This window comes from Lepisma saccharinum, chromosome 21, assembly GCF_977018435.1.
Source record: "Lepisma saccharinum chromosome 21, izLepSacc3.1, whole genome shotgun sequence".
Lineage (NCBI taxonomy): Eukaryota > Metazoa > Arthropoda > Insecta > Zygentoma > Lepismatidae > Lepisma > Lepisma saccharinum.
The window spans coordinates 5,004,912-5,030,273 of record NC_139249.1 but is presented as its reverse complement, the minus strand read 5'-3'; the positions used below and the strand labels follow the sequence as shown (position 1 = coordinate 5,030,273).

Here is a 25,362-nt window from a genome sequence, read left to right as displayed (position 1 = left end):
TAATTAATCTTTATTTTCTAATCACTTCATGTTTAGATATGTACATATGGGACACATTGTTAGTTATGGATGCAGTGAATGTGATGATAAGATGCAAAGTGTGGAAATAGACTGTCATTCAGATAATCATTAAAATAAATTAGTTGGTCCATTTTTGTCAATATCCTGTGCTTTATCAATTCGTACTATTAGTATAATAGTATTACTATCATTGTTATTATCATAATTTTTAGTAGTATTACTGGTATTTAGTCTTTTCCAAATATTCATTTACATTTTAAGCATAAACAATAATAAAAACTTCAGTGTAATATTTACTTAGAAGAGTTAAATCAATAACTTTGTATACAAAATGTAAAGACTTTGTAAGTGGAAAATGTACGGCCCAAACATGTGAAATTTGTAACGAAATATTTATGTAGCATGAATATTAGCAACATATTATATAACAAAAATATTGAAAGTACAGATGTGGAGCGACACTCCGTGTGCGTGTGACGCTGTTACAAGTTCTCGCGTGGGGTTAAGTGAGAAATTTTGTCTGAAAACAACATACAATAATCAGTGCTGTAAAACTAGGATTGTAAAAAAAGGTAATTGCCAAGAACAGAAACAATATCGGAACTCAAAATAAAATATATCTTAAAATTTACCAATTGCAATTTTCACATTTTTAAGTGCTTTATTGTTGCAAATTGTCCAGCACCAAGGCTGTACGGTCTAAAGCATCATGATTTGAGCTCCTGCTATGAGGCATGCAGGTTGTGTCCTAGGAGAAGCTAACAATTTTTCTCGTAAGATTTCGGCCTGTGTAAGAGACCGGTGGCTACCCACCATCGTGATGAAACTGGTTTGATTGATTGATTGACTTGGTGTTTTAAGTCCACTTTATGCACAGCAAGGCTAATTGGGACTGGGCCTACAGTTTAAAGTGGGATCCGAACTACCAGGTGTGATGAACTGGGGAGCTACGAATTAGAGTAACTGGGTCATAGAGACTTACAACAAGGACTGGGAGTTCACTGTGCTGACCACATGTCACCCCGTAAGTGTTCTGATGCAGTCCAAGGTAGGCCATGGCCCTCACGGGCTGTTGTGCCACTGGCTATTTTTTATTGTTGCAAATTGATCTGTTAAAAGAACAATAAATGAAAAATCTGTATGACTATACTTTTATTTTCATAGTTGTTAATAACTTACTTTTTATGCACAAATGCAACTTGACATGGAACTTGCCTCCCATAATTTTCAGGTTTATTTAAAATTTACAAGTTAGAGGTGCTTTTGTTAACCTCCTGGGACCTGAGGAGCAAGGTAATAAATATTAATATTTGTGATTTGGTAGAAAGTTATTTAGAAAAATTGTCGTGGATGCTATTCAGCATTCTTATCCAATGAAAAACTTCTTAAATCTGCTTCCCCAAATTTAAGCCCAAAATTCTATTCTGCTTCCCCAAAAGTTACCCGTAGTTAGTAAAAATTAGCCTCTGTTTTATGTATGCATTTATCAAGAAGTATAGTGATATATATACATAAGCAGAAGCGCAACCATGAATTTTTGTCTGGTGGGGGGGGGAGAGAGGCAAGTACCAGGATAAACTTACCAATAATAATAATTATTTTAATAATAATGCTAATAATAATTATTATTTTAGTAATCATAAATATAATAATAATAGTGTTATTATTACATTATTATTATTATTGATTTGCTTTATTTTACTTCGCTTCTTCTGCCACTTTTGGCTAATTTGCAAGGATGGGGATGAGTGATGATATGATGAAATTGATGAATGAACACTCGCTGGGATTCGAACCCAGAACCAACATTATTATTATTAGTAGTTGTATCAGAGACGTTTTTTATCCTCGTAAATTATGCAAAAAGGGGTAGACGTTGGTGCTATAGCATTTGTGTTCGAACAAACAATTTGAATTATTTTTTCAACACATTAAGTTCCACACTAATAATGGAAAACAAGCATATAAACTATTTTTCAAAAACAGAAAATGCTTAATGCATTCCAAATATAATTCTTTTTTACATTAACATGTATAATTTTCATGCACGATATGTTTCATATATATACAACATGGAGCAATGTGGACACTAAATTGTGAACGTATTCAAAGTTTCTTTAATACTTGTACTGTATATACAACATATATTATTTAAATACATTACACAATCAATTCATCATATTATTTCTCTGTCGGTTAATTTACAAAGCATCACAGAGAAGAAAGATAAATTGTGAGCGAAGCGGTCAAGAAAATTTTTGGATCCAATTTTTTTTACAGGCTGAAATCAATATTGATTTAATAGGATGCAAATAATTTCATGGGACGCCAATACATTCTCTCATTTACAACTTTTGTGCCTCCCCGATGGTGTAGTGGTAACATCGTCACCTTGTGATCAAGGGGTCACTGATTCAATACCCGGTGGAGGCACATGGCACAATGGTTCGGATCCCAATTTTAACTGTAGGTCCAGTCCCGATTAGCCTTCCTGTGTGTAAAGTGTAGTGAGAACCACAAATCAATTTTACAGCATATTTTCATGCAATCTCTTGGCGACAAGGGTTAACTCCCGCCGCCCCCGTGATAAGACCAAGAAAATCAGGTATTGTGAGCGAAGCGAGCAAGAAATTTTTTTGGAAAGTGTTTTTAACTGCATAAATTTTGAAGTTGTAGGGGGTAATTGCCCTCCACCTGCAGCTACACTTGGCCGTCAATATTTGCCCCCTAGAACTCATTTCAGTCCAGGGTTAAAGGGGGCAATCTCTCCCTGTGGTTGCGCCACTGTACATAACTTATTTTTCTGTTTTACATCTCTCTATCTCTAAGGTGTTCCTACTTACAGGAATTATAATTTTGAAAACTATCAAGAAATTAAGAATGGGAAGGGACAGTGTTTACTTAATCCAAAAATGCAAAACGTTAACCGTAATAAGTTAACATTAAATTATTGGATAGGGCATACTGTATAATAATAAATATCTTGTGCATGTGACACACACTACATCCTTTCTCAATCATTTGAGAAGATAAGGTACTTGCTGTTGAATTACGCACACTTGTAAAAAAAAAGTTTTCTTTTTTTAATTTACAGTAGCTAGGAACGGCCCAACTAACATCATGTTTACTGCTCTCTGTGCATATATATACATATGATAAATTTAGTCCTTTCAAGCTACCCTACCATTGCTCTTTATAGGATTTCTGGAATGGAGTGATTACCTATACTTTTTCATTTAGTTGTCGGCCTTCAATTCGTTATTTTTTTTCACTTTTTTTAATATAACTGGCCAGGGGAGTTATGTTTCCACCAAACCCCACGTGGGCACGCTACTGTTCTCAAGAATGCATTTTTCGGAAACTTTGACGATTCATTATCTAAATGGTTTAGGAAACATATTTTTATTATCGATTACGAGCAACGACATTTACTACGCGAACATCTCTTTTTTTTTTTAATTCGAGGAAAGCAACACATTGCATCGCGCTCCAATGTAAAGCTTAGGGCAACCAAATGACGAACGAAAGTACGCTGGTGCCGCCACTAGAAAAGTTGTGCACAGAATACTGAAATCTTGTCTACAAACGAAATGTGTCTGTGAGATTGGCTCATGGCTCGTATCCGTATGTATGTTCTTGTTGAATGGTAGATGGATGAGTGCATATTCCATTTCCTAACATTCTGTAAATTTAGAATGAAAACTGCATAATTGGTAAGAAATGCAATGAAGTCATTTTTCTTGTCTTAATCACTGACTAGCAAAATTTAGTACACCATAAGGGTATGTTTTTTCCTCTCATGTCCTTGGAACACATATTTTTGCAGTGTAACTGTTAGTCATCACAACAAGAAAGTGAATACAAATCTTTTTTGGTAAATTTTTCCATTAACAGTTTCATAGATCGGAGACACATTTAAATCGGATATTTTGTTTTTCTCGTGGTTAGTACTTACCAATTATATATTGCGGAACATAGTCGAAGGTGCCATTATGCTTTTTGGGTATAATTTAACAATACAGGGAATTTATCCAATTTGTTTGAAATTTGGGATACTTACTAATTTGGGCCTCGTAATCACGAATCTGCACTTAAAATTTGGCGCTTATTTGGGGGCAGGTGAATCCGGCCAATTTCTAACATTCCCTTAACAGGGAGTCTATAGATATAGGCGGGGCCGCGATAGCGGTTGGGGGCGGTAAGTCAATTACCCCAGGGGCGGAGCCCGGAACCGGCGGGAAATTTGGAAATCGAGGGTGCAGAAATAAGAACTTCATTTAGATTATTTTGCTATTTCCACGTGTGAGCGCCAAATTTTAACTGCAGATTCGTGATTAGGGGGCCAAAATTAGTGAGTATGCCAAATTTCAAACAAAATGGAGAAATTCCCGGTATTGTAAAATCGCTCCGTAAAAAATAAGAGATTAACTTACCCTCGCATTATCTTTCACGTATTTATTCCATGACACATCCTTCTTGCCCGCAGCCGGCTCTCCGGCATCTGTAGGGTAAGTTAGTTGTTTTTTTTTACACTTTCTGTCACTAATCATTCACGGGAACGAGGTATGCCTATGAAATTAGGTTAGGCCTGTTAGGTTAAGTTCCATTAGCACTTATTTCACCCCTAAATATGTGCTTCATCATCGAAAAATGTCCGGACAACATAGGTTTTTCTCGATTTTCTCCTCCAGGAAATTTTTCCTCGCCTTGGGATTTAGTTTGTTGAATTCCTTATACAATACTCCAAGGGATCTTCTACGCCCGATAATAACCTAAAGTCACATCCATGACATGCCATTTTCTCGATAAAAAGTGCACGTTTTTAGGAAAAAAAACGTGCGTTTCTCGACAAAAAACCACGCGTTTCTCGAAAAAACCCACGAACCATTCACATGAGGTTAGGTTAGGCCTGTTAGGTTAGGTTCCATTAGCACTCATTTCAGCCCTAAATTCATCCAAAAACCATTTTCCTTTCTCGAAAAAAAACCGCGCGTTTCTCGAAAAAAATCGCATGTTTGGAAACCCTGATTCCACTAGGAAGATCGTGTGACTTCGACGCTAGAGCCATCTGCAGGTACATCTTGGAAAGAACAGCATGATGTTGTCGATTTTCACAAAATGCGCAATATTATTGCATGAAAAGTGATTATTTATTGATCTGCTGCACTGTACGATGAAGTTTTAGGAAGAATATATATCGACGAAGGTTCTAAACCTCATTTCCGTAAGTAGTTTCTTGTGTAAAATTGAAGAAATGTGTCTCCGATGCATGAAACTGTTACCTTGAGAAACATTGCTGACAGTGGGATTTCGCTTTTTTCACGGAAATAATCTATATTTTCGACGTATGAAGTAAGTTTTGTTCGTTTCTTTTTCCCTTCGGTAACACGCTAAATGGCGGTCACAGTTTCACTACCATAGTCGGCATGCAGTGTTTCCACCCCACTCCACATGAAAATACCTACATAGCCCCACAAACCATTGACGCATACCCCCACGAACCATTTCCGGTAAGGTTAGGTTGAGTCACGTTTAGGTTAGAATAGTTAAAAATTGGTTTAGAAAAAAATGATGCGTAGCCCCACGATCCATTGAGACACAGCCCCACAAACCATTTGCGGAAACGTACCTTCTTCAGTTACAAAAACATGTGTTTGGAAACACTGACCGGGATTACGTCATCACTAGGGAACGGAACTTTATGTGCTAAAAAATTCAGAAATATTTATTTTTTATGTGTCATTAATGTTGAAAATATGTGATAAAAACAGGAAAATATGTGACAAAATAAAAAAATAATATTTGGTAAGAAAAACAAAATATTACATGCATTTTAAACACCTGAAATCAGTTTATAATGCTTACCTCTTAGTGAGCTATTTTTTTGGAAGAGTTGCAGTGGATCACCATAGTTCTTTCCAAATTCTCCATTGTAAATCTGTGACGATTATCTCTAAAAAAAAAACATCTTATATTGTGAGAAAGATCGCTCCACGTCACAAGAAACAATTCTTGCATATTTCAAGCACGAAATGTCACTAACGCTGAAGTTTTCCAAAGCTTCCTCTTCCTCTACTTCACCTTCCAAAACACGTGCAATTTGGCACAAAGTTTGAAAACCTTGTTTTTTCCGAAAAATGTCTGTACATTTAGACATTAGCACTTGTGCGTTAGATCCAGTGGGGGTAATTTTTCCCCCAATAGAATCGTAGGCGACGCGCCAGAAGTCTGCCAGCGAGCGTGTTCAAAGACAAAACAAACCTAACACTCTCGATATGAAAGAAAGAGGTGCCGAGAATAAACATTTTTCCTTCGATGATTACGAGGTAGCTGAAGTCAATGAGCTATTTTGTGTATTTAAAATGAAAATTCGCAAAATATGTATTTACATACGGAAAACTGGAAAATATGTGTTTTTATGTAAAATAAAATTTGCTGTGTTGACATATAAGGCTATGATCAGAATTTTGGCAAAAACAAGGGGGTCTATCTTATCGCAGAAAAAACATTTATTTACCTAAAGTTCCGTTCCCTAGTCATCACACACAGGCAACATCAGGTTGGAAGGAAATGGATGCAACAGCTTTCGTGCATCGGTCACACTTTTATATTGAAAAATAGATGATTTACGGGCAAAATTTAATGAACGATGTGAGAAAACACTTCCCAAACTGCATTTGGTAAGTAATTTCTCCTGTAAATTTAACGGAAAATTTACCATCCATTCGAATACAAGGTGCTATTCCACTGAGATCTGTTTCATGTGACTGTGTTATGGCTTAAGTTGCTATTGTATTTTTTTGTGTGATCGACAGAACATGGAAGCTTTATGTGTCAACAGTCAACAGAATGTGGTTACATATACGTAGCTTCAGTAGAATTTCACCTATTTCCTCGGGAACTCTGTATGTAAGTTCCGATTGTGTAATTCCAGCGGACCTATGAACACTATGCACACATAAAATCAAATTAATTACTTCCTGATCAAGTTTAGTGGTTACGTTCTGTTTAATTTCTGCAGAATGATTTTTCCTTCCCATATCTTTCTGTATGCATTTCCCAGCAATCTACCATGGCCCAACTTTCATTTGCTGACTCCTAATCTTGCCATTATACATGCCTCGGTTCTATGTGATATGAAATCGCTACATGCTATGAAAGCATGCTTACTAGATTTTCTTGCAGAACTCTATTTCTAGATTTCCATATAAGTGTTTGCTTTGCATAGCATACTCATGTGTCAGATGTTGTCTAAGTAATACATGTAATTGGCTAGTGTTATCATTAGGGAAAGGAACTTTAGGTAAATAAATGTTTTTTCTGCGATAAGATAGAGACCCTCATTTTTGCCAAAATTCTTATCATAGCCTTATATGTCAACACAGCAAATTTTATTTTACATAAAAACACATATTTTCCAGTTTTCCGTATGTAAATACATATTTTGCGAATTTTCATTTTAAATACATAAAATCGCTCGTTGACTTCATCTACCTCGAAATCCTCCAAGGAAAAATGTTTATTCTCCTCACCTCTTTCATATCGAGAGTGCAAGGTTTGTTTTGTCTTTGAAAACGCTCGCTGGCAGACTTCTGGCACCTCGCCTACGATCCTATCGGGAGAAAATAGCTGTAAGTAGCTGGGGCTGGCTACAGCTAATGATAGCAAGGCTTTTTAATGAAGCAATGCAGCTATTGTGGCCAGAAGACATAAAATTTGACAATGTTCTTCTCTTGACAGATGCTGCAGCTTACATGCAGTGGTCTTGCCGTTAGCTACCCCAAAATGGTGCACGTTACATGTGTGGCGCATGCGTTGCATAGAATATGTGAAAAGATAAGAGCTCTTTATCCCAATGTCGATAAACTGGTTTCAAATGGGAAGAAAGTTTTTATCAAGTCGCCTAGAAGAATAGACATTTTTAAACAAAAATGTCCTGAGGTTCCCCTTCCCCCTACACCTGTAGTTACGCGATGCAGATGTTATGCCCAGAACTTTGAAAAAAAATGTATCTGTTGTAAATGATCTCGACAAAGAAGAATTCTGCAAGATCTGTTGATGGAGCCCTCCTTAAAAGTCGAATTGGCATACATCTCAACAAACCTGTCCATTCTCTCTAATTCCATATGAAAGCTTGAATCGTCCGCGAACACTTTGGCTGCTTCCATTGGTGAAGTCCGTATAGTAGAAACGAAACTGAAAGAACTCACTGGATCTAAATGTCTAAATGTACAGAATTTTTTGGGAAAAGGTTTTCAAACATTGTGCCAAATTGCATGTGTTTTGGAAGGAGGTGAAGTAGAGGAAGAGGAAGCTTTGGAAAACTTCAGCGTTAGTGACATTTCGTGCTTCAAATATGCAAGAATTGTTTCTTGTGACGTGGAGCCATCTTTCTCACAATATAAGATGCTTTTTAGAGATAATCGTCACAGATTTACAATGGAGAATTTGGAAAGAACTATGGTGATCCACTGCAACTCTTCCAAAAAATAGCTCGCTAAGAGGTAATCATTTAGAAACTAATTTCAGGTGTTTAAAATGCATGTTATACTTTGTTTTTGTTACCAAATGTTTTTATTTTTGTCACATATTTTCCTGTTTTTATCACATATTTTCAACATTTATGACACATAAAAAATAAATATTTCTGAGTTTTTAGCACATAAAGTTCCGTTCCCTAGTTATCATCTTAAAACTTTAGCATGAAACTCAATTCTGCATTTTTCTCCCATAATAAATTTCTTTAGTCAGAGTTTCAGTTTAAAATAAGTGTACGTATTTGGTTTGTTTATTAAAATTCTGATCTCCGGGAAATGTCTCAAATTCGTTTTTGTTATTTTTCACATTCGTACTTAACTATTCTGCATTGCTAAGGATTCTTTAAGGTGGGATTTCGCTTTTTTCACGAAAATAGTTTCAATTTTCCACATATCGACTAACTATTCTTCGTTGCTTTTTCGCTTGCATTACACACAATATGGCGGGCAATCTTGACTAGCGTTGTCTATCATCAGTGGGTATGCAGTGTTCCCAACCTTCTTCACCAAAAAATACCTACTTTCGTGTTACTGATTTTGTATTTTTTTCCGGGTTCGAAAACCCCACGAAACCATGCACAGATAGCCCGAACCATACACACGTAGCCCCACACACCATTTACAGCAAACCATTCGAATAGCCCCACAAACCATGCATGGCAAGGTTAGGTTAGGTAAGGCAAACATAGTTAAAATTGTCATCCTGTTGCTAAACAACGGTGTGGTGTGAAACACTGACCAAGGGTTACATCATCAAATGCACAGAACATTTGGTTCACATAGTGGAAGGTAATGGAGGCAAGAGCTTTTGTGCATCGGAGAGACATTAATGTCGAAAAATACATGATTTACCGGCCGAATAAATTGAACGAAGGGAGAAAACACTTCCACGACCTTTCAAAAGTCGACAGAAACTCAGTTCTGTAAGTACTTTCATTAATTGATGTCAATCGGCCGAACACCTCTAACTCGTTTATTTCGTCACTTTTTACAATCGTACTTACCTATTGTGCATTGCAAAACAGTCTTTAAGGTGAAATATTGCTTTTCTGATGTTTTGTGACGAAAATAATGTCAGTAATAGCCCCACGAACCATTCACGGCAAGGTTAGGTTAGGCAAACATAGTAATATCGTGAAAAACACATGATTTACTGCTCCAGCAGATTCTACGATGACAGAAAATATCTCCACGAAGATCCAAATGCTAGAAAAACTCATTCCAGTAAGTACTTTCTAGTGTAAAAATGAAGAAATCTGTTCAGCCGATAGGCAACTTTTACCGGTAAAACATTAATAGGAACACCATAAGCAGGTAGGAACAGGCCTGTGAACAAAGGGGAGGGGCCAAGAATGTCCCCTTCAAACCATGAAATATTTTAATGTGAACCTATATAAATTTATGGAACATACCACTGTCAATTTTCCAGATTTTGCAAGAATTTTGATTTTGTCCTTGCATAAATAGATGAGTTGTTTTTGGAGGTAGGAAGGCTCTGGAAGTCTGCAATATATGGTAATTTTAGTTTTATCACCATTGATGCAAGGCTATTGGACATCCTGATATAGTCAGGACAGTCCATTCTTTTTAACTAGGGTTACCAGACGTCCGGCTTTTCCCGGACATATCCTACATTTTAGCCTTATGTCCGGCGTGTCCTATATTTTGAGCGTCGCATAATATTAATTAGGGAAATACGTAACAGAAAAAAATCATGCAAATTACAAGTCTATGGACTGCGCTTCCAAACTCAATAGGGAAATTTATTTTGATTCAGTCATTGCACAAAAAGAAGAAAGTTTGTCCTGCTATTAAACAAACTGAAAAATGGAAGCAATTAATGAACAAAGTCTTGGGACCACTTTCTGATAATGTCACTGTTCAATGCCTGTGCAGAATCTCTTGCCTTAGGGATTATACTGATGGAACAAGGTGTTGCCATTCTTATTCAATATAATTTGATTGTAAAGCAGGGGTATTTTTAAATTATTAATGGTAATATGTTTACCGCACTTGGGACATGATTTTTTAGCGGTCACACGCTTACCAGGTACGCAGGTACGACAGTGCCTTTGGAAATTTTTAGTTGAAACGCCAGTTTCACAAGTGGGACAAATTTTTACCGATTGCATCTTGTTGAAAAAAATAATATTTGTGGGGTATGTTATTTTATATATATAGTACAATGCCACAAAATAAATGCTGTGTTTATCTTGTGTAGTAGTTATGCTGTCTAATGTGTTTCTATTTGTCTTCTGTAGTATCGGTGGTGGATATGTATGTGTCTTGTGTTGCAGTGGTGCTGTCTAGTATGTTTGTGTAGTAGTTGTGCTGTCTAGTATGTTTGTTTTGCGTAGTAGTAATTTGTTTGTGTTTGTCTTGTGTAGTAGTTGTGGTGTGTTTGTGTTTATATTGTGTTATAGTTGTGATGTGTTTGTGTATGTCTTGTGTAGTAGTTGTGCTCTCTAATGTGTTTGTGTTTGTCTTCTGTAGTAGTTCCTCCATTCATATTGGGGGTTAGGCGTAGAGCTGACAACTCTGCACTGTAAAAAGCCATGTCAAGAATCAGCAATATAAGGCCATGGATGTTCCCAAGGTAAAATATTCCGGAGGTAAAATAGTCCCCCGTTCGGATCTCCGGGTGGGGACTACTTTGGGAGGTCCCTGGACTAAGGATAAGATCTACGTTAGGAATAAGGATATTAAATTAGGCACCTGGAATGTTCTGAGTCTTTACCGGCCTGGGGCATTTCAGTGTACAGTTAATGAGATAGTTAAGTATAAATTAGATGTAGTAGCTGTCCAGGAAGTTAGGTGGCCAGGAGAAGGGAATTGTAAAACTAAAAATTATACTTTTTTCTATGGTGGTACTGAAAATCATAATTTTGGAACAGGCTTTTTCATAAATAATAGAATTATCTCGGCTCTTAAAACAGTAGAATTTATTAACGATAGGATATCATATGCAGTTTTACAGGGTAGGTGGTGTAAAATTATTTTAATAAACATACATGCACCAACGGAAGATAAAGATGATAATACTAAAGATGATTTTTATACAGAGTTAGAACAGGTCTTTGATAAATTTTCTCAGTATGATATGAAAATTCTGTTAGGTGACTGTAATGCACAGATTGGCAAAGAAGAGACATTTAAACCCACGATTGGTAAAGAAAGTCTTCATGAATTAAGTAATGATAATGGTATAAGATTGATTACTTTTGCAACCTCAAAGAATTTAATTGTGAAAAGTACCACTTTTAAACATAAAGATATCCATAAATATACCTGGTCTTCTCCAGATGGTAAAACTCATAATCAGATAGATCATATTCTCATTGATAAGAGAAGGCATACTAGTATAATTGACGTTCGTACACATAGAGGTGCTGACTGTGCCAGTGACCATAATTTAGTAATTGCTAAATTAAGAGAAAGACTCTCAGTGATAAATCATAAGCAACAAAATCTAAAAGTTCTAAAATTTGATACAGGAAAGTTTACTGATGAAAGAATTAAGAAAGATTACCAAATTAAACTGTCAAATAGATTTGATGTTTTGCAGGATTTAAATGATGATGAAAATATAAATGAAACAGACGTAAATAAGAATTGGGAGCACATACGTAATGCAATAGAATCAGCAGCTATAGAAAGTATAGGATACCATAAACCGAGAAAAAGTAAGCCATGGTTTGATAATGAATGTCATAATCTAATAGAAATAAGAAATCAGGCTAGACTTAGGTGGTTAAATAACTCTGATGATACAAATCTAAACAATTATAATAGAATAAAGCGAGAAGTTAACCGCACATTTAGAAGTAAAAAAAGAGATTACTTGAAAAGCAAAATTAACGAAATTGAAACAAACAGCAAAAATAAAAATATCAGAGATTTATATAAAGGTGTAAATGAGTTTAGAAAGGGGTGGCAACCTAAAGTAAACTTGATAAAAGATAAAGACGGTGATTTTCTAGCTGACCCAAGCGATATTCTAAATAGATGGAAGAACTACTTTAATGACCTTTTAAATGTCCATGTAGGAGATAAATCAGAAGTAAATGAAGTCCACACAGCAGAACCTTTAGTTCCAGAACCTAACTTGACTGAAGTTAAAGATGCTATTAAAAGGCTAAAGAATAACAAAGCACCTGGCATTGATTTAATACCAGCTGAGTTAATTAAATATGGTGGAAATTCATTAATATGTCAAATTCATAAATTAATTTGTTTAATATGGAATAAAGAAGAAATCCCTCAACAGTGGAAAGAATCCATAATTGTTCCTGTGTTTAAAAAAGGTGATAAAATGAACTGCAATAATTACCGTGGAATTTCTCTACTCTCAACAACATATAAAATATTATCTAACATTCTTTTAACAAGACTAACCCCATATGCTAATGAAATTATAGGTGATTATCAATGTGGATTTAAACGCAACAGATCAACTACAGATCAAATTTTTCACATCAGACAGACACTTGAAAAAAAGTGGGAATATAATCAAAATGTCCATCAGCTATTCATTGATTTCAAAAAAGCATATGATTCGGTCAAAAGAGATAAATTATATAATATATTAGTAGAGTTTGGAATACCTAAGAAGCTTGTTAGTATGATAAAAATATGCACCAGTGAAACAGAAAGTAAAATTCGTGTGGGTATTAATATGTCTGACAAATTTACAATTCATGATGGGTTAAAACAAGGAGATGCATTATCTCCATTGCTCTTTAATTTTGCCTTAGAATATGCTGTTAGGAAGGTAAACGAAACTAAAGAAGGACTAAAATTAAATGGTGTGACTCAGTTGTTAGCATATGCAGATGATGTAGACTTACTGGGGGATGATGTGAATACAATTAAGAATAATGCTAAAATATTTTTCAAAACTGCTAAAGAGATAGGTTTGGAAGTTAACAAAGAGAAAACTAAATATATGCTTACAGGCCGAAACCAAGTGTTAGATAATAATCAAAATCTAATTATTGATAACAACTCGTTTGAAACAGTTTCCAAATTCAAATACTTAGGAGTAATATTAACAAATGAAAATTATATTAAAGAGGAAATAAAAAGTAGGCTTAATTCAGGAAATGCATGTTACTTCTCTCTTCATAAACTTTTGTCTTCTCGTTTAATATCTAAGAAACTAAAAGTTAAAATATACAAAACAGTAATTTTGCCTGTAGTATTATATGGGTGTGAAACTTGGTCCCTTACATTGAAAGAGGAACATAAATTGAGAGTATTTGAAAATAGGATCCTTAGGAAAATATTTGGACCTAAAAGGGACGAGGAGACAGGTGAGTGGAGAAGGTTACATAATTTAGAACTACATAATTTATATTCATGTCCAGACATTATTAGAATAATTAAATCAAGAAGACTTAGGTGGGCAGGCCATGTGGCACGAATGGGAGAGGAAAGAGGAGTTTACAGGATTCTTGTTGGGAAACCTGATGGTAAGAGACCAGTAGGAAGGCCAAGACGAAGATGGAGGGACAACGTTGAGATGGACCTAAGGGAAATCGGTAGGGATGGAAAAGAGTATATAGATCTTGCACAAGATAGGGACAGATGGAAGGCCTGTGTTGCTGCAGCCATGAACCTTCGGGTTTAAGAAGGCTATAGAGTTAGTTAGTTAGTTAAGCAGGGGTATAGAGAACAAAGTTATTCAGGGTGTCTACCAGTCAAGAAAGTCATGGAAGTCAAGAAAAAGTAAACAATCAACAAGTAGGTCAAGAAGTCACTAAAAAGGCAATAAGTTATTCTTGTGGTCAAGAATTTTTGCTATTGATTGGTTGATTTTGTTTATTTTACTTCACTTTTTTCTGTCCCATTGGCTAGTCGCGAAGATGAGGATGAATGATGGTAAGATAGGAGGGATGAATGGATAGTCATAAATATATAGGGGCAACCGACACAAACCCCACATAAGGTTATACTGGCTGTAAGTCCAGACGCCAAAGCCTCGCTTGTCTGCCAAACACAGTTCAGGATGCATTAATGCGAAATAGAAGATCTAATTCTCTTCTTAAATTCAGCTTCAGTTTTCATCTTAACTGGCCTTTTGGTAGGGATTTTCATTAAATAAATTATTATTTTCTTAATTACTAATTTCCAACTTTACCAAAGTAGGATCTAGAAAAGTCCAAAAAAAAGTCAAGATTTCTGGATGTATTATTTTGGTAGACACCCTGTTATTGAACTAAAAACTACCAAAGGTGAAACCATTTTAAATTACAGTAATTGCTGAATATTTGTTTGCTATTACAGGTCATAATTCAAATGTTGAGAGAGTACTTTCATTACCATCAGCACAACAGACTCACGAGAGGATTATTTTTTCATAAAGTCTGTAAAATGTTTGGTATTGGTCCCTATAATTTCAACGAGTTTGACTGTCCACTCTAACATCAATATATAGTTTGACTAAACCTGAAATTTTTATAAAAATTGTCTCCTCTGAGAAGTACCACTTACATCAAGTAGTAAGAGGTGAATTAATTAGTATGATTGCAAGATTTGAAATTTGCATTTAAACATTCGTTGGGAAATATTTTTTTAAAAAGTGAAAAGTGTCATATTTCAACTACTTCCTAACGTGTTCTATAGAAATATGTATTATTTATTGAGAATGTGTTACATCCTACATTTTGACTTAATGTCCTACATTTTGGGACAGCATGTCCTACATTTCCCTTACAGCGATCTGGTAACCCTATTTCTAACACCTGTCCTGACTTTTTCGAACTGCAGTCATGATGCTAAAGTGCCCTGGGTTCATTGATTAATTCACATTCTCACATGTTTTTTTTAGTATAAGATTCATTGTTAATGCATGTAATTTATTATTTTCAAAACATTGAATGGCCCAAGTTCCAGTTTTTTAATTCCGAATTTATCATGTTGCACAGGGATTTTTTACATGGTGTGATTTCAAATTATGTCTGTTAACGCATACTTCAGAGTCTTAGTGATTACTTACTGCACGTTTTCTGGATGATTTTTTCCTTCCATGTACTCCTATGATTGTTTGTTTGCAAGCAGCCATTCGTTTATTCTTGTCTTGAATATGGCTAAGGAAAATGAATCTAGAATTACTTCTTAGCTATAAAGGCTCATTTTGGTATTATTAAGCTTATTAATTTATTGCAAATTGATGAAACCAGATGTAATTTGTTTCAGTAAAGTATTTTAAGAATTCACAATACAATTTGACATTTGAAGACTGTGGTGTTGATTTAAAGTAATAGTTATGGGCTGTAGCTACATTAGTATCATAGTATAATCTGTATATGTGTGTTATTGGGGGAGGTAATTACTTATTCAACCAGCATTCTTCTTTTTTATCTTCTACAAGCAGCTTTTCTTCAGGAAATCTAGTTCCATTGCTTGATTCCTTCCTCTAACTGTCAGGATGGTGAGAGTCTATGGCACTACACATACCTTTCCATTCACGTGGGACCAAGTTGCACAAGGTTTCTGGCAGAGATACCCCAATCCTCAGAGGTATGTGTAATTATGGTAATTGAACTGTAACGTTGATGGAGATCTCACATCAAATGAACACCTGCTGCATGGCCAAGACGTATCAGATTGCTATAAGCAAAAATTAGGATACGCCATTCCAAAATGTAGGACACAGTTACATTTACAGTGTATATATTACTGAGAAATATTAGAAAATTTTAAAATGACGTATTTTCAATTCTAAAATTATATTTTAAATGAGTACTTGGGTACGAAATTTCCCAACTAATTAGGTAGGGGTGTACGGGATAGAACATCTTTGGTTGGGACAGGACCAAGGTGAAATATAAAAAATCAGGAGTCCAAGATTGGAAATGATCACAATTTCTAGATAAAGTCTCGAAGTTTTTGGTATTTGGAAATATTCAAGATTGAATTCTAAACTCCATTTTTTTTTTGGTGAATTTCTTGCGAATAACACAATTTTACACCTGCCAACTGTTTGCTTATACTATTCTAAAACACTTGCAATTCCTGTGTATTAACAATTGTTGTCAACAATGGAGAATCAGGGATAAAGTGTCCGCTCCACTCTTACAACAACAAAATTTTGTTATCCATTGTTTTGGAATCAGAAAATGAAAACACATCTTGTGTTGTTTGACAGTTAACATCATTGTAAGCATACTGTATTTTATGTAGCTCGTGTACTGTCTTATATTATTAAAAAAGTAAATTTTTACAATTTTAAGTCCATTTAACTCCATATTTTTGTGAAAATTACTAATCGTTTCCTGCTAATTTCCAACCTTTCAATAACTGTATGTTTGATCAGGATTGAGGGATCATTTTTTAGTATTATTCTCTTTTACTTCCAGTAAGCATGTGCTGACAGAAGACACTGTTATGCGGGAAGTTAGAGGTAACAAACTGATTTCCAAGAGGCTCTTGACTAAGACGAACAGAGTGCCTAAGTGGGGGGAGTGTTTTGTAAGTTCTCGCAATGTGAAGATTGTGGAGGAGTCGATCGTGGATCCAAAAGAGAAAGTGCTCGTAACATACACAAGGAACATAGGGTACACGCGAGTTATGGTAAGTAGCTTTATTCAGTCACGTAAATTTTGTGGAGCATGCAGAGAAATTCTTGATAGGCGTGCATTGTTTGTCATGCATCATTATAATGCAGTACAATTTACTTATGAAGTATTTTTTTCCCCAGGGTGAATACTTCTACAATAATATATTTCTATAGAGAAATTTTTGGAAGTTAGGGCATAATCTATCTTTTCAAATTTCTGTTTAATGGACACACATTAAATGTGCAAATTAAACACTACAGGTGGTGCCAAAAAATCTATTCACTAACAGCTGATAATTCACATAATTTTCTGACTTTTTCATGTTTAATCAATTTGAAACAATGAATGGAGTCAGACTAAGCTTTGAACATAGGAAATTTATCCTAAAGTGCTAATGGAAGTTTGAATATGAAGTTGAACTGCAAATACAGTTTAGGAGAGAATTTCAAGCAGATCCAACTACGTGACTTGACTATCAGTGGAATTGAAGCAGATTGAACTGTTCAGCATGTCAACAAGAAATGTTCCGGAAGACCGCAGACATTGACAAAACCCATAAAGAAAGAAAAGTTGATGGAAACGTATCACCAGAGTTCAAGGAAATCTGTGTGTGGCAAATAAGTTGCCTTCATCAATTAATCCAATCATCATTAACCCTCATTATTACAATTAGCCCAAAATTGCAGAAATGCAACTTAAAAATGGCAAAATTAAAGTTTCCAAATATAAATACATCTGCTATGCAGTGTGTCCACATTGTAACTGACAGTTTTTAAATAGTTATTACATTTCAACAAACCGAGCTTTTTGTTAACAAAGCATTGCAAAAGCAATAGTACATTTGTGAGTTTGGTTCAGCAAATTTTCATTCATTTAAAATTAGCGGCGACGGCGCTAGTGTCACTCAAACATAAATGGCGTAAGCACACATAGCCCATGGAAGTTAATACAGGAGGCAAACAGGCATCTAAGAATTCCAAAGCCCACTGTTCATGAAGTTGTGCTCAAAAGTTTACGTTAGTATGCATACAAGGTGCAGTTGTTGCAAGCAGTTAAGCCAGATGACAAGCCGAATAGACATTTATTTTCCATTGATATTCTGCAAAAGATTGGTGTTCCCCTCTAGACTTCTTTGTTTGGAGGTACATCAAAGGCATGGTGTTTTCTGGCCAAAAGATAGATGATCTTCAAGAACTGGAGGACCATATTCGGAATGCTCTTGCTTCTGTAACCCCTCAGATACTACAGAACACGTGGAGCGAGATTGAATACAGGCTGGACATTCTCCGTGCAACAAACTGCTTTCAATAAAATTTGGTGAGTTTGCCTTCAAAATGTGTTTTTGTTTCTAGCTACTCCTCACCATATTAAAATAACACACTTTTAAAAACTGTTAGTCCCACTCCGGACACACTGTATATTCCAAGATAATGTACCTTCATCTGGAGCAGGAATCGCAAAATGTGATTTCAGCTGTCTGTTGTTGCACCTTGGACTTTCTACTTAAGTTTAACATAGTTGATGGTTCTTGATCTTCCACTGTTGTTCAACACTTGATTCCTATTCATAATCATCTAGGCTATGTACCCAACAGTGCACTACACCTTTCAGTGCTATCCTTATTACATCTGAATACTGTACATGCACAGTGCAACAATCAACCATCCATGCATGTGCATGATCCTACAATATTTTGTAATGGAGAGAATATATATATATATATATATATATATGGATAAAAGCAAGGAGGGCCAAAAGGGCTAAGTAAAAATCAAAGAAGGTAAAAGGAAACACTCACCGGACAGTAGAAAAATTCAAAATGTTCGCTAATTTCATAGCATCATCGGTGTGAGGAGAAATAGATGGAACCGGTTCCGTCTATTTCTCCTTACACCGATGATGCTATGAAATTAGCGAAAATTTTGAATTTTTCTACTGTCCGGTGAGTGTTTCCTTTTACCTTCTTTGATTTTTTTATATATATATATATATATATATATATTCAACCCAGTTGTTCTAAAGGGTGTACATTGCCTCTTAAACTTGGATGTGTTCCAAATGCCACAGGACACTTTCTCTTTGTACTGATTAACCTGTTTATTTTCATTGACTTAATAATTATCGAAAAAGACACATATGTAATTGTCAAATATGAGAATTAACAATTTTAGTCAATACAAAGGAAAAGTGTAGTTTTGATTTGTGCTACAATATACGTAGTTCCAGACAATACATTTTTGTCCCTTTTCCTTTATGTAATATTCAGTCTTATTTACATTAGGTACATTATTGAACCCATGAAATTTTTTATGTTAAGAATTTAAATCACAGTCCATATGTTTCATGTAAGATTGCGATATTCACAAGACAGCAAGCTTAATGTATTTTTCATACTGGAAATAATTTTGTCAGATTGTATTTACACAAATTTCACAGGATGCCTCATTTTCCTTTTTCTTTGAAAACATACTGCAACTCTGGTAATGTTCCAGATATTTATTTCTGTATTGTGACATGAGCAGAGCTTGCAATTTAATGACTTAAAAGAATATATTAAAAAATGACTTTAAAATTATAAAATTACTTGATATTTGTATGTAGCTTGAATTTTTCACAAGTAACCTACTTTGTTTGAATTGTTTTGTTAGTGAATTTTAAATCAGAATAAAATACAGGGTGAGTCAAAAGTCAGGTTACATAGGAAGTTTTCTTTGTCTGTTTTGTGCAGTTTCATGGTACATGGATCGGTTGCCATGGCCACCGAAGTCTCCAGACCTGAGATCAATGGATCACTTTTGTTTTCCTACTCAGTTAAGATTCAGAACATCCAGCATCTGAAGGAACACATTGTGCAATGTTCAGACATGATTGTGCCAGACGTTCTGCAAAAGGTTCTGGAGAACTGGAAACTTCACGTGCACAAATGCATTGATGTTCAAGGAGTACAGCCCCTGGCCATATTATTAGACGCACCACAATTTTTTTTTAAAAAATAAGAGTTTTGAAGTGGAAAATTATACAAAATTGAACATTGGTTATGTGAAAAGTTTCATGAACGTTATTTGAACCCTGGCAAATACGAGTAATACGTACAAAGCACTATCTTGCACAACATTGATAACAATAGTAATAGTAATAATAATACAAAGTAATGTAATTCGACACAGAGGACACTTTTAACAGTTCCCTTAGTTTTCCAATTAAAAGTTTTGCATTAGGGTTCTTTGTGGCTGAACTTTGATTATCGTAATGAACAATATGAAAAGAGGAGGTACTGTTATTACAAACAATACCACCAACACCAAACATCATTGTTATTGAACAAATATGCCGCAGTTCAATTCAAGCTGAGTTGAGAGGAGGACGTCTTGCGAATAGTGAATCGTATTTGTGCTAAATTTTTCAGTGATTTTGTTTTTGTACACTGCCAGTATATATTTTTAATTTAATTATCAACATTAGGGAGTCGTGGGTAATAAAAAGTGACTTGACACCGAGAAAGATTGCTGAAATTAAGACACTAATAAAGACTAAAATGTTCTCTAATCGAGAGATTTCTCGAAGATCTGATGTGTCTGAAGTATCTGTGAATCAAATAAAGAAGAAAATTGAATATGGTGGACAGTGTGAACCACAAAGGAAGGACAGATGTGTGCATAAAATAATTTTTGCTCCAAGATCCTTACGCTGTTTGAAGAACATTTGCCTCACGAATAGATTTGCAAGTACAAAGGAACTTAAAGATAAACTTGAATAGAGTGGTGTTCGGACATCTGAAAGAACAGTAAGGCGTAGGCTCTCTGATATGAACCTGAAGGCACTCGGACATGATAAGAAGCCAAAATTAACCCCTACTATGATTTGTAAACGTTTTCGTTGGGCAAAAACTCACAAAGAAAAAAGATTTGAACTTTTGTATATCTATTTGCTTTAGTGGAGAGTGCATGTTTGAAATCTTGGAGAATAAATTTGAGTTTGTGAGAAGACGTCCAGGTGAAAAATACAATCCTGATTGTGTTGGGCAGCCTGTCAAACATCCGATAAAAGTTATGATTTGGTCAGTCGTTAGTGGCAAAGGTAAATGACGTCTGTATTTGGTTCAAGGAACAATGAGGGAAGAACAGTATAGGGAAGTGCTTAGAAGAAAGTTGCAACCTCAAGTAAGAGAATGGTTCCCAAATGGAGAACCGTTCATATTCATGCAGGATGGAGCCTCATGCCATACTGCCAAATCAATGAAACAGTTTCTACAGTGTGAAAATGTCCCTCTTTGCCCTGGCCAGGAAACTCTCCAGATATGAACCCAATTGAAAATGTTTAGTACCTAGTGAGAAAAGAAGTGGCAAAGCAAACGATTACGACGAGAATTGGCCTAATTGAAAAAATAATTGAAGTGTGGAATCACCATCCTCATATAAAAGAGACAGTGCAAACATGCGTTGATAGTATGCCAAGACGAATCCAAGCACTGATAAAGGCCAAAGGCAGCTCAACCAAATATTAAAATTGACTTCCAGTCATATGTATTGTAATATTCAAGAAACACAGGAAGACATTATATTTGTAATTATTAATGTATCAAGTAATTGTGTTTCTTGTTAAGGTTCACATGCAATCAATGTAATATTTCATGTAATAAAATGAAAAACAAAAAAATAGAGAATAACAAAAAATTTAGGCGAGATAACAACATATCCTTAAAATTTTGCCTAAAACTTGGAGGTGCGTCTAATAATTTGGCCAGGGGCTGTACACGCTGAAGATATACTATAATCCCTATTTAACCTGATGTTTGACTCCCTCTCTGTAACATAATTATAGTGTCCCTTATTTTTGATTGTTTCTCACATTCCAGAGCATTATAGAGAAAGTAGTCTACAAGGTACACGACAAGAACTCAAACTGGACATGTGCCGAGAGAACAGCGTGGATTGATTCTCAGGTGTTCGGCTTTGGTCGAGCCATTCAAGCATTTGGTCTTGACAGATTCCGCAAGAATTGCCACAAGATGGTCACAGGCTTTAGCTACGTATTACATAAAATGTTCCCTCCAGACGGAGCTTCCCAGGCGATGCCGGTGACGGACAAGAAAGAGATGTTGAAAGATGCTGCAAGGGAAACCGCAAAGAAGGCCACGGAGTTGGCTCTTTCCAAGTCAAAGACTGGCACCATATATGCAGCTTGTCAGTCCTGATCTAGTCACATAGTGTTAAATGCATCTTTGTTAATCATAATCATTACTAAAACAAGTCCATGATTTTTCATGTTCTCGTTTACTGCAATTTTAATTCCGTAGTATAATTTACTTGCATTTTTTTATGTAAATAGAAAGTATAGTTTTTATTTCATTTCTACACATTCTATATAACGCCAGCAGCCAAGTAGCTTCCAGCTATGGCAGTATAGAAGAGTGAATGTAACTATTAATATAAAATTAATATTTTCATCTGTAGTGCAATAATAGTGTGCAACAAGAATAATTAGTTACATAACTCTTGTTAGCAGAGAAATTTCCAGTTATCAATCAAGACACTAAGAATGTTCTGCTGGGGTACAAAGATTTTTCTTTTCCAGGGGACTTGGTTGTGAGTAACAGATGTGTAATTGTTGTTGTGTAAATGTAGAATGATTTTGATGCTGTTCTTTGAGCAGGTATCAATTAATTTATTTTGTAATATCTCTCGATATAAAATGCCATTTATTGTAACTTTCATACAAGTTTATTCAGTTATTGCATATTGTTACACATGTTAATGTAGAACTAATAACAAATGAATAAAGACTTAACGTAGAAGTTGTAATATAAAGCACTTTTTTACTTCAGTATTTACTTCCTGTTACATGTGTATGCGTAAGTTATGCTGAATAATTTCATAATACGTATATCAATATATATTTACATAAGATATAGAATTTAGTATTATGTATATAATATAGAAGTTGTAATATTTAAAATTCTGCGGTTAAGACTAAAAAAAGGACAAAATAATTAGACAACAAGAATATCTTGCAAACTCGGCACATTTCTAGATGGTAAGACCAAATAACTTAGATGTTCCAAATTCTGGTTGATAAAACTTTGCACAGAGAGGAAACAATCCTTGGAATATTCTCTCTGTGAGATCTGATTAACATGTTGGGGACACAGGCAAGAATTCTATAATTTTTACTGTTCCATTACACTTAGGGTGACCAGACGTCCTCTTTTATCCGGACATGTCTTCCTTTTTCGGTGTCTGTCCGGCGTCCGGGCGGATTTCTGAAAAATCGGAAAATGTCCTCCTTTTTGGACCATTGTCAATATACTGCTCATGAAATTGTTCCACGCATAACGATCACCACTTGTTATTTTACGTCCAAAAACCTCACTTGGCTTGTTAAGTATTCGAGCAATGCTCACTGATCATCATCTGCGATCCGAACCACGAACACTTTACACGAATCAGTCATCAGATTCCAACTCCTCGTTGCTTTGCCCGCTGAACGCGTAGATACTGGATGCGTCCCAGATGCAAGCGGAAACGTATATAGCCTATTTCTAATCTGTGCGCATATAGCGTGTGTGCATTTAGTCTGTGCATTAACCTTGTTTACGAGTGCAGTTTTTCATTCGCCGCAAGTTTTATCTGTGATACACGTGGGTCATACGAGCGATACAGAAAAATGTGGTGAGAATTTTCTTTTCATGAAATGCCGAAGCGAAAGTGTAAATTCACTAACGATCTCTGAAGAAAATATCCTGCTTTTAAGGAAGGAAGAAACAAATATGAAGCTGAATGTAAGATATGCACTGCTGGAACTTACGTCTCAGTAGCAAACAAAGGTAGGTACATGTAATAATTCAAGTAGATAAATACGTAGTAAGAACACATGTTTGCATATGGAAAGTAATAGTCATGTTTCCAACATTGCAACCATTCATTACATTAAAATGTATTATCAAATAAAGCAAATTAAACACGACGTACTGAAAACTAAACCAAAATTTAAAATTATCGTTACAAGGGCTAGATTTAGTAGTGTTTACAATTTTAGATTGTTTGAGATTTAGTAGTGTTTATAATTGTAGATTGTTGGGTTTGGAGTGTTAGGTGTGATAAATCATTTGCAAGGTTTTTTTTTGGTTTTTTCTATAGTGTGTGCATACAGCTAAATTTTAAGAATAAATGGTGGAAGTACTTTAGGATGAAATAGCCTATATCTGTTGTTTGTTGTTTTCATACACTGAGACACATTTCATATTGCAAAAAGCATCGAAATCGATCCAAAAAAATAGTGATGGAACGAAATTGCAATTATTATTAATCATAATACTATTCATTACATAGTACTTCATTGAGTAGCTATCATAAATAGGGTCAGGGAATTGACAAATCATCTTTTTTTCTGGGCGTTGAAGAGAATACTAAACATGAAACTAGTCTGTTTCACTTCAGTCAGAACCAGAAAATATTGTTTTTATTTTGCATTTTCTGCCCTTTTGGTTTTTAGTCCATTTTTGCAGTATTATTCCTGTTTTTGTTGCATTTTTAGTATCATTTTTTTCTCCCAGTTGTTTCAAGAATTTTAAATGCATTTGCTAGCATACCTTACATAAATTACCGGTAACAGTTAGATATAGCGAAAATACATTTCTTGAAATTTACAGGAGAAAAGACGGGAAAGTACTTATGGAATTGAGTTCCTGTGCACTTTTGGAAGCTGGGAATAGTGTTTTTTCCATTCCTGCAATTTATTCGGCCGGTAAATAATGTAATTTTCGACATTCATGTATCTCTGTTGCACGATAGCTTGTGCCACCATTACCGTGGAATACGTGAATCAAATGTTCCGTGCCTTCGATTATGTAACCCCCTGTCAGTGTAGCAACCACGCAGTAGTTTTACAAGATGACGTGTGAGCATTTTTTTTTTTCCAATTTAATTTTCTGTTTGCCTAACCTAACTGAACCTAACCTAACCTTCCGTGAATGGTTTGTGGATCAATTTTAGCCTAAAAACCATTATTTTTCAGTTAATAAGTGTTAGTGTAGCAACCACACAGTAGTTTTACAAGATAACGTGCGAGTTTTTTTGCCTAACCTAACCTTCCGTGAATGGTTTGTGGATCAATTTTCGCTTAAAAAAACCTTTGTGAATAGTTTGTGCGGCAATTATCGGTTCATAAGTTTGGTAACACTGCATATCAGCTGACAATAGACAGCGTGAATCAAGATTTGAAAAAAAAAGTAATCCCAAGTTGAA

General features: G+C 35.2%; 1 protein-coding gene across 2 annotated transcripts; it reads left to right on the top strand.

Moving 5' to 3' along the window:
* The first annotated feature begins 3,612 nt into the window (after window positions 1–3,612).
* Window positions 3,613–22,924, top strand: prel (preli-like). Of its 2 annotated transcripts, XM_083142893.1 has the most exons (4): window positions 3,613–3,734; window positions 15,934–16,079; window positions 16,919–17,132; window positions 21,975–22,924. In XM_083142893.1, the coding sequence occupies exons 2-4, from the start codon at window positions 15,988–15,990 to the stop codon at window positions 22,311–22,313; spliced, it is 645 nt and encodes a 214-aa protein (XP_082999019.1). In that variant the 5' UTR covers window positions 3,613–3,734; window positions 15,934–15,987; the 3' UTR covers window positions 22,314–22,924. The 2 variants fall into 2 exon arrangements, with proteins under 2 accessions (XP_082999019.1, XP_082999020.1); XM_083142894.1 differs by lacking the exon at window positions 15,934–16,079.
* The last annotated feature ends 2,438 nt before the right edge of the window (window positions 22,925–25,362 follow it).

Coding starts and splice junctions, on each gene's coding strand:
- prel (XM_083142893.1), top strand. CDS start 15,988: ATGGTGAGAGTCTATGGCACTACACATACCTTTCCATTCACGTGGGAC. Junction 16,080..16,918: donor AGATACCCCAATCCTCAGAG/GTATGTGTAATT, acceptor TTTTACTTCCAG/TAAGCATGTGCTGACAGAAG. Junction 17,133..21,974: donor TAGGGTACACGCGAGTTATG/GTAAGTAGCTTT, acceptor CTCACATTCCAG/AGCATTATAGAGAAAGTAGT.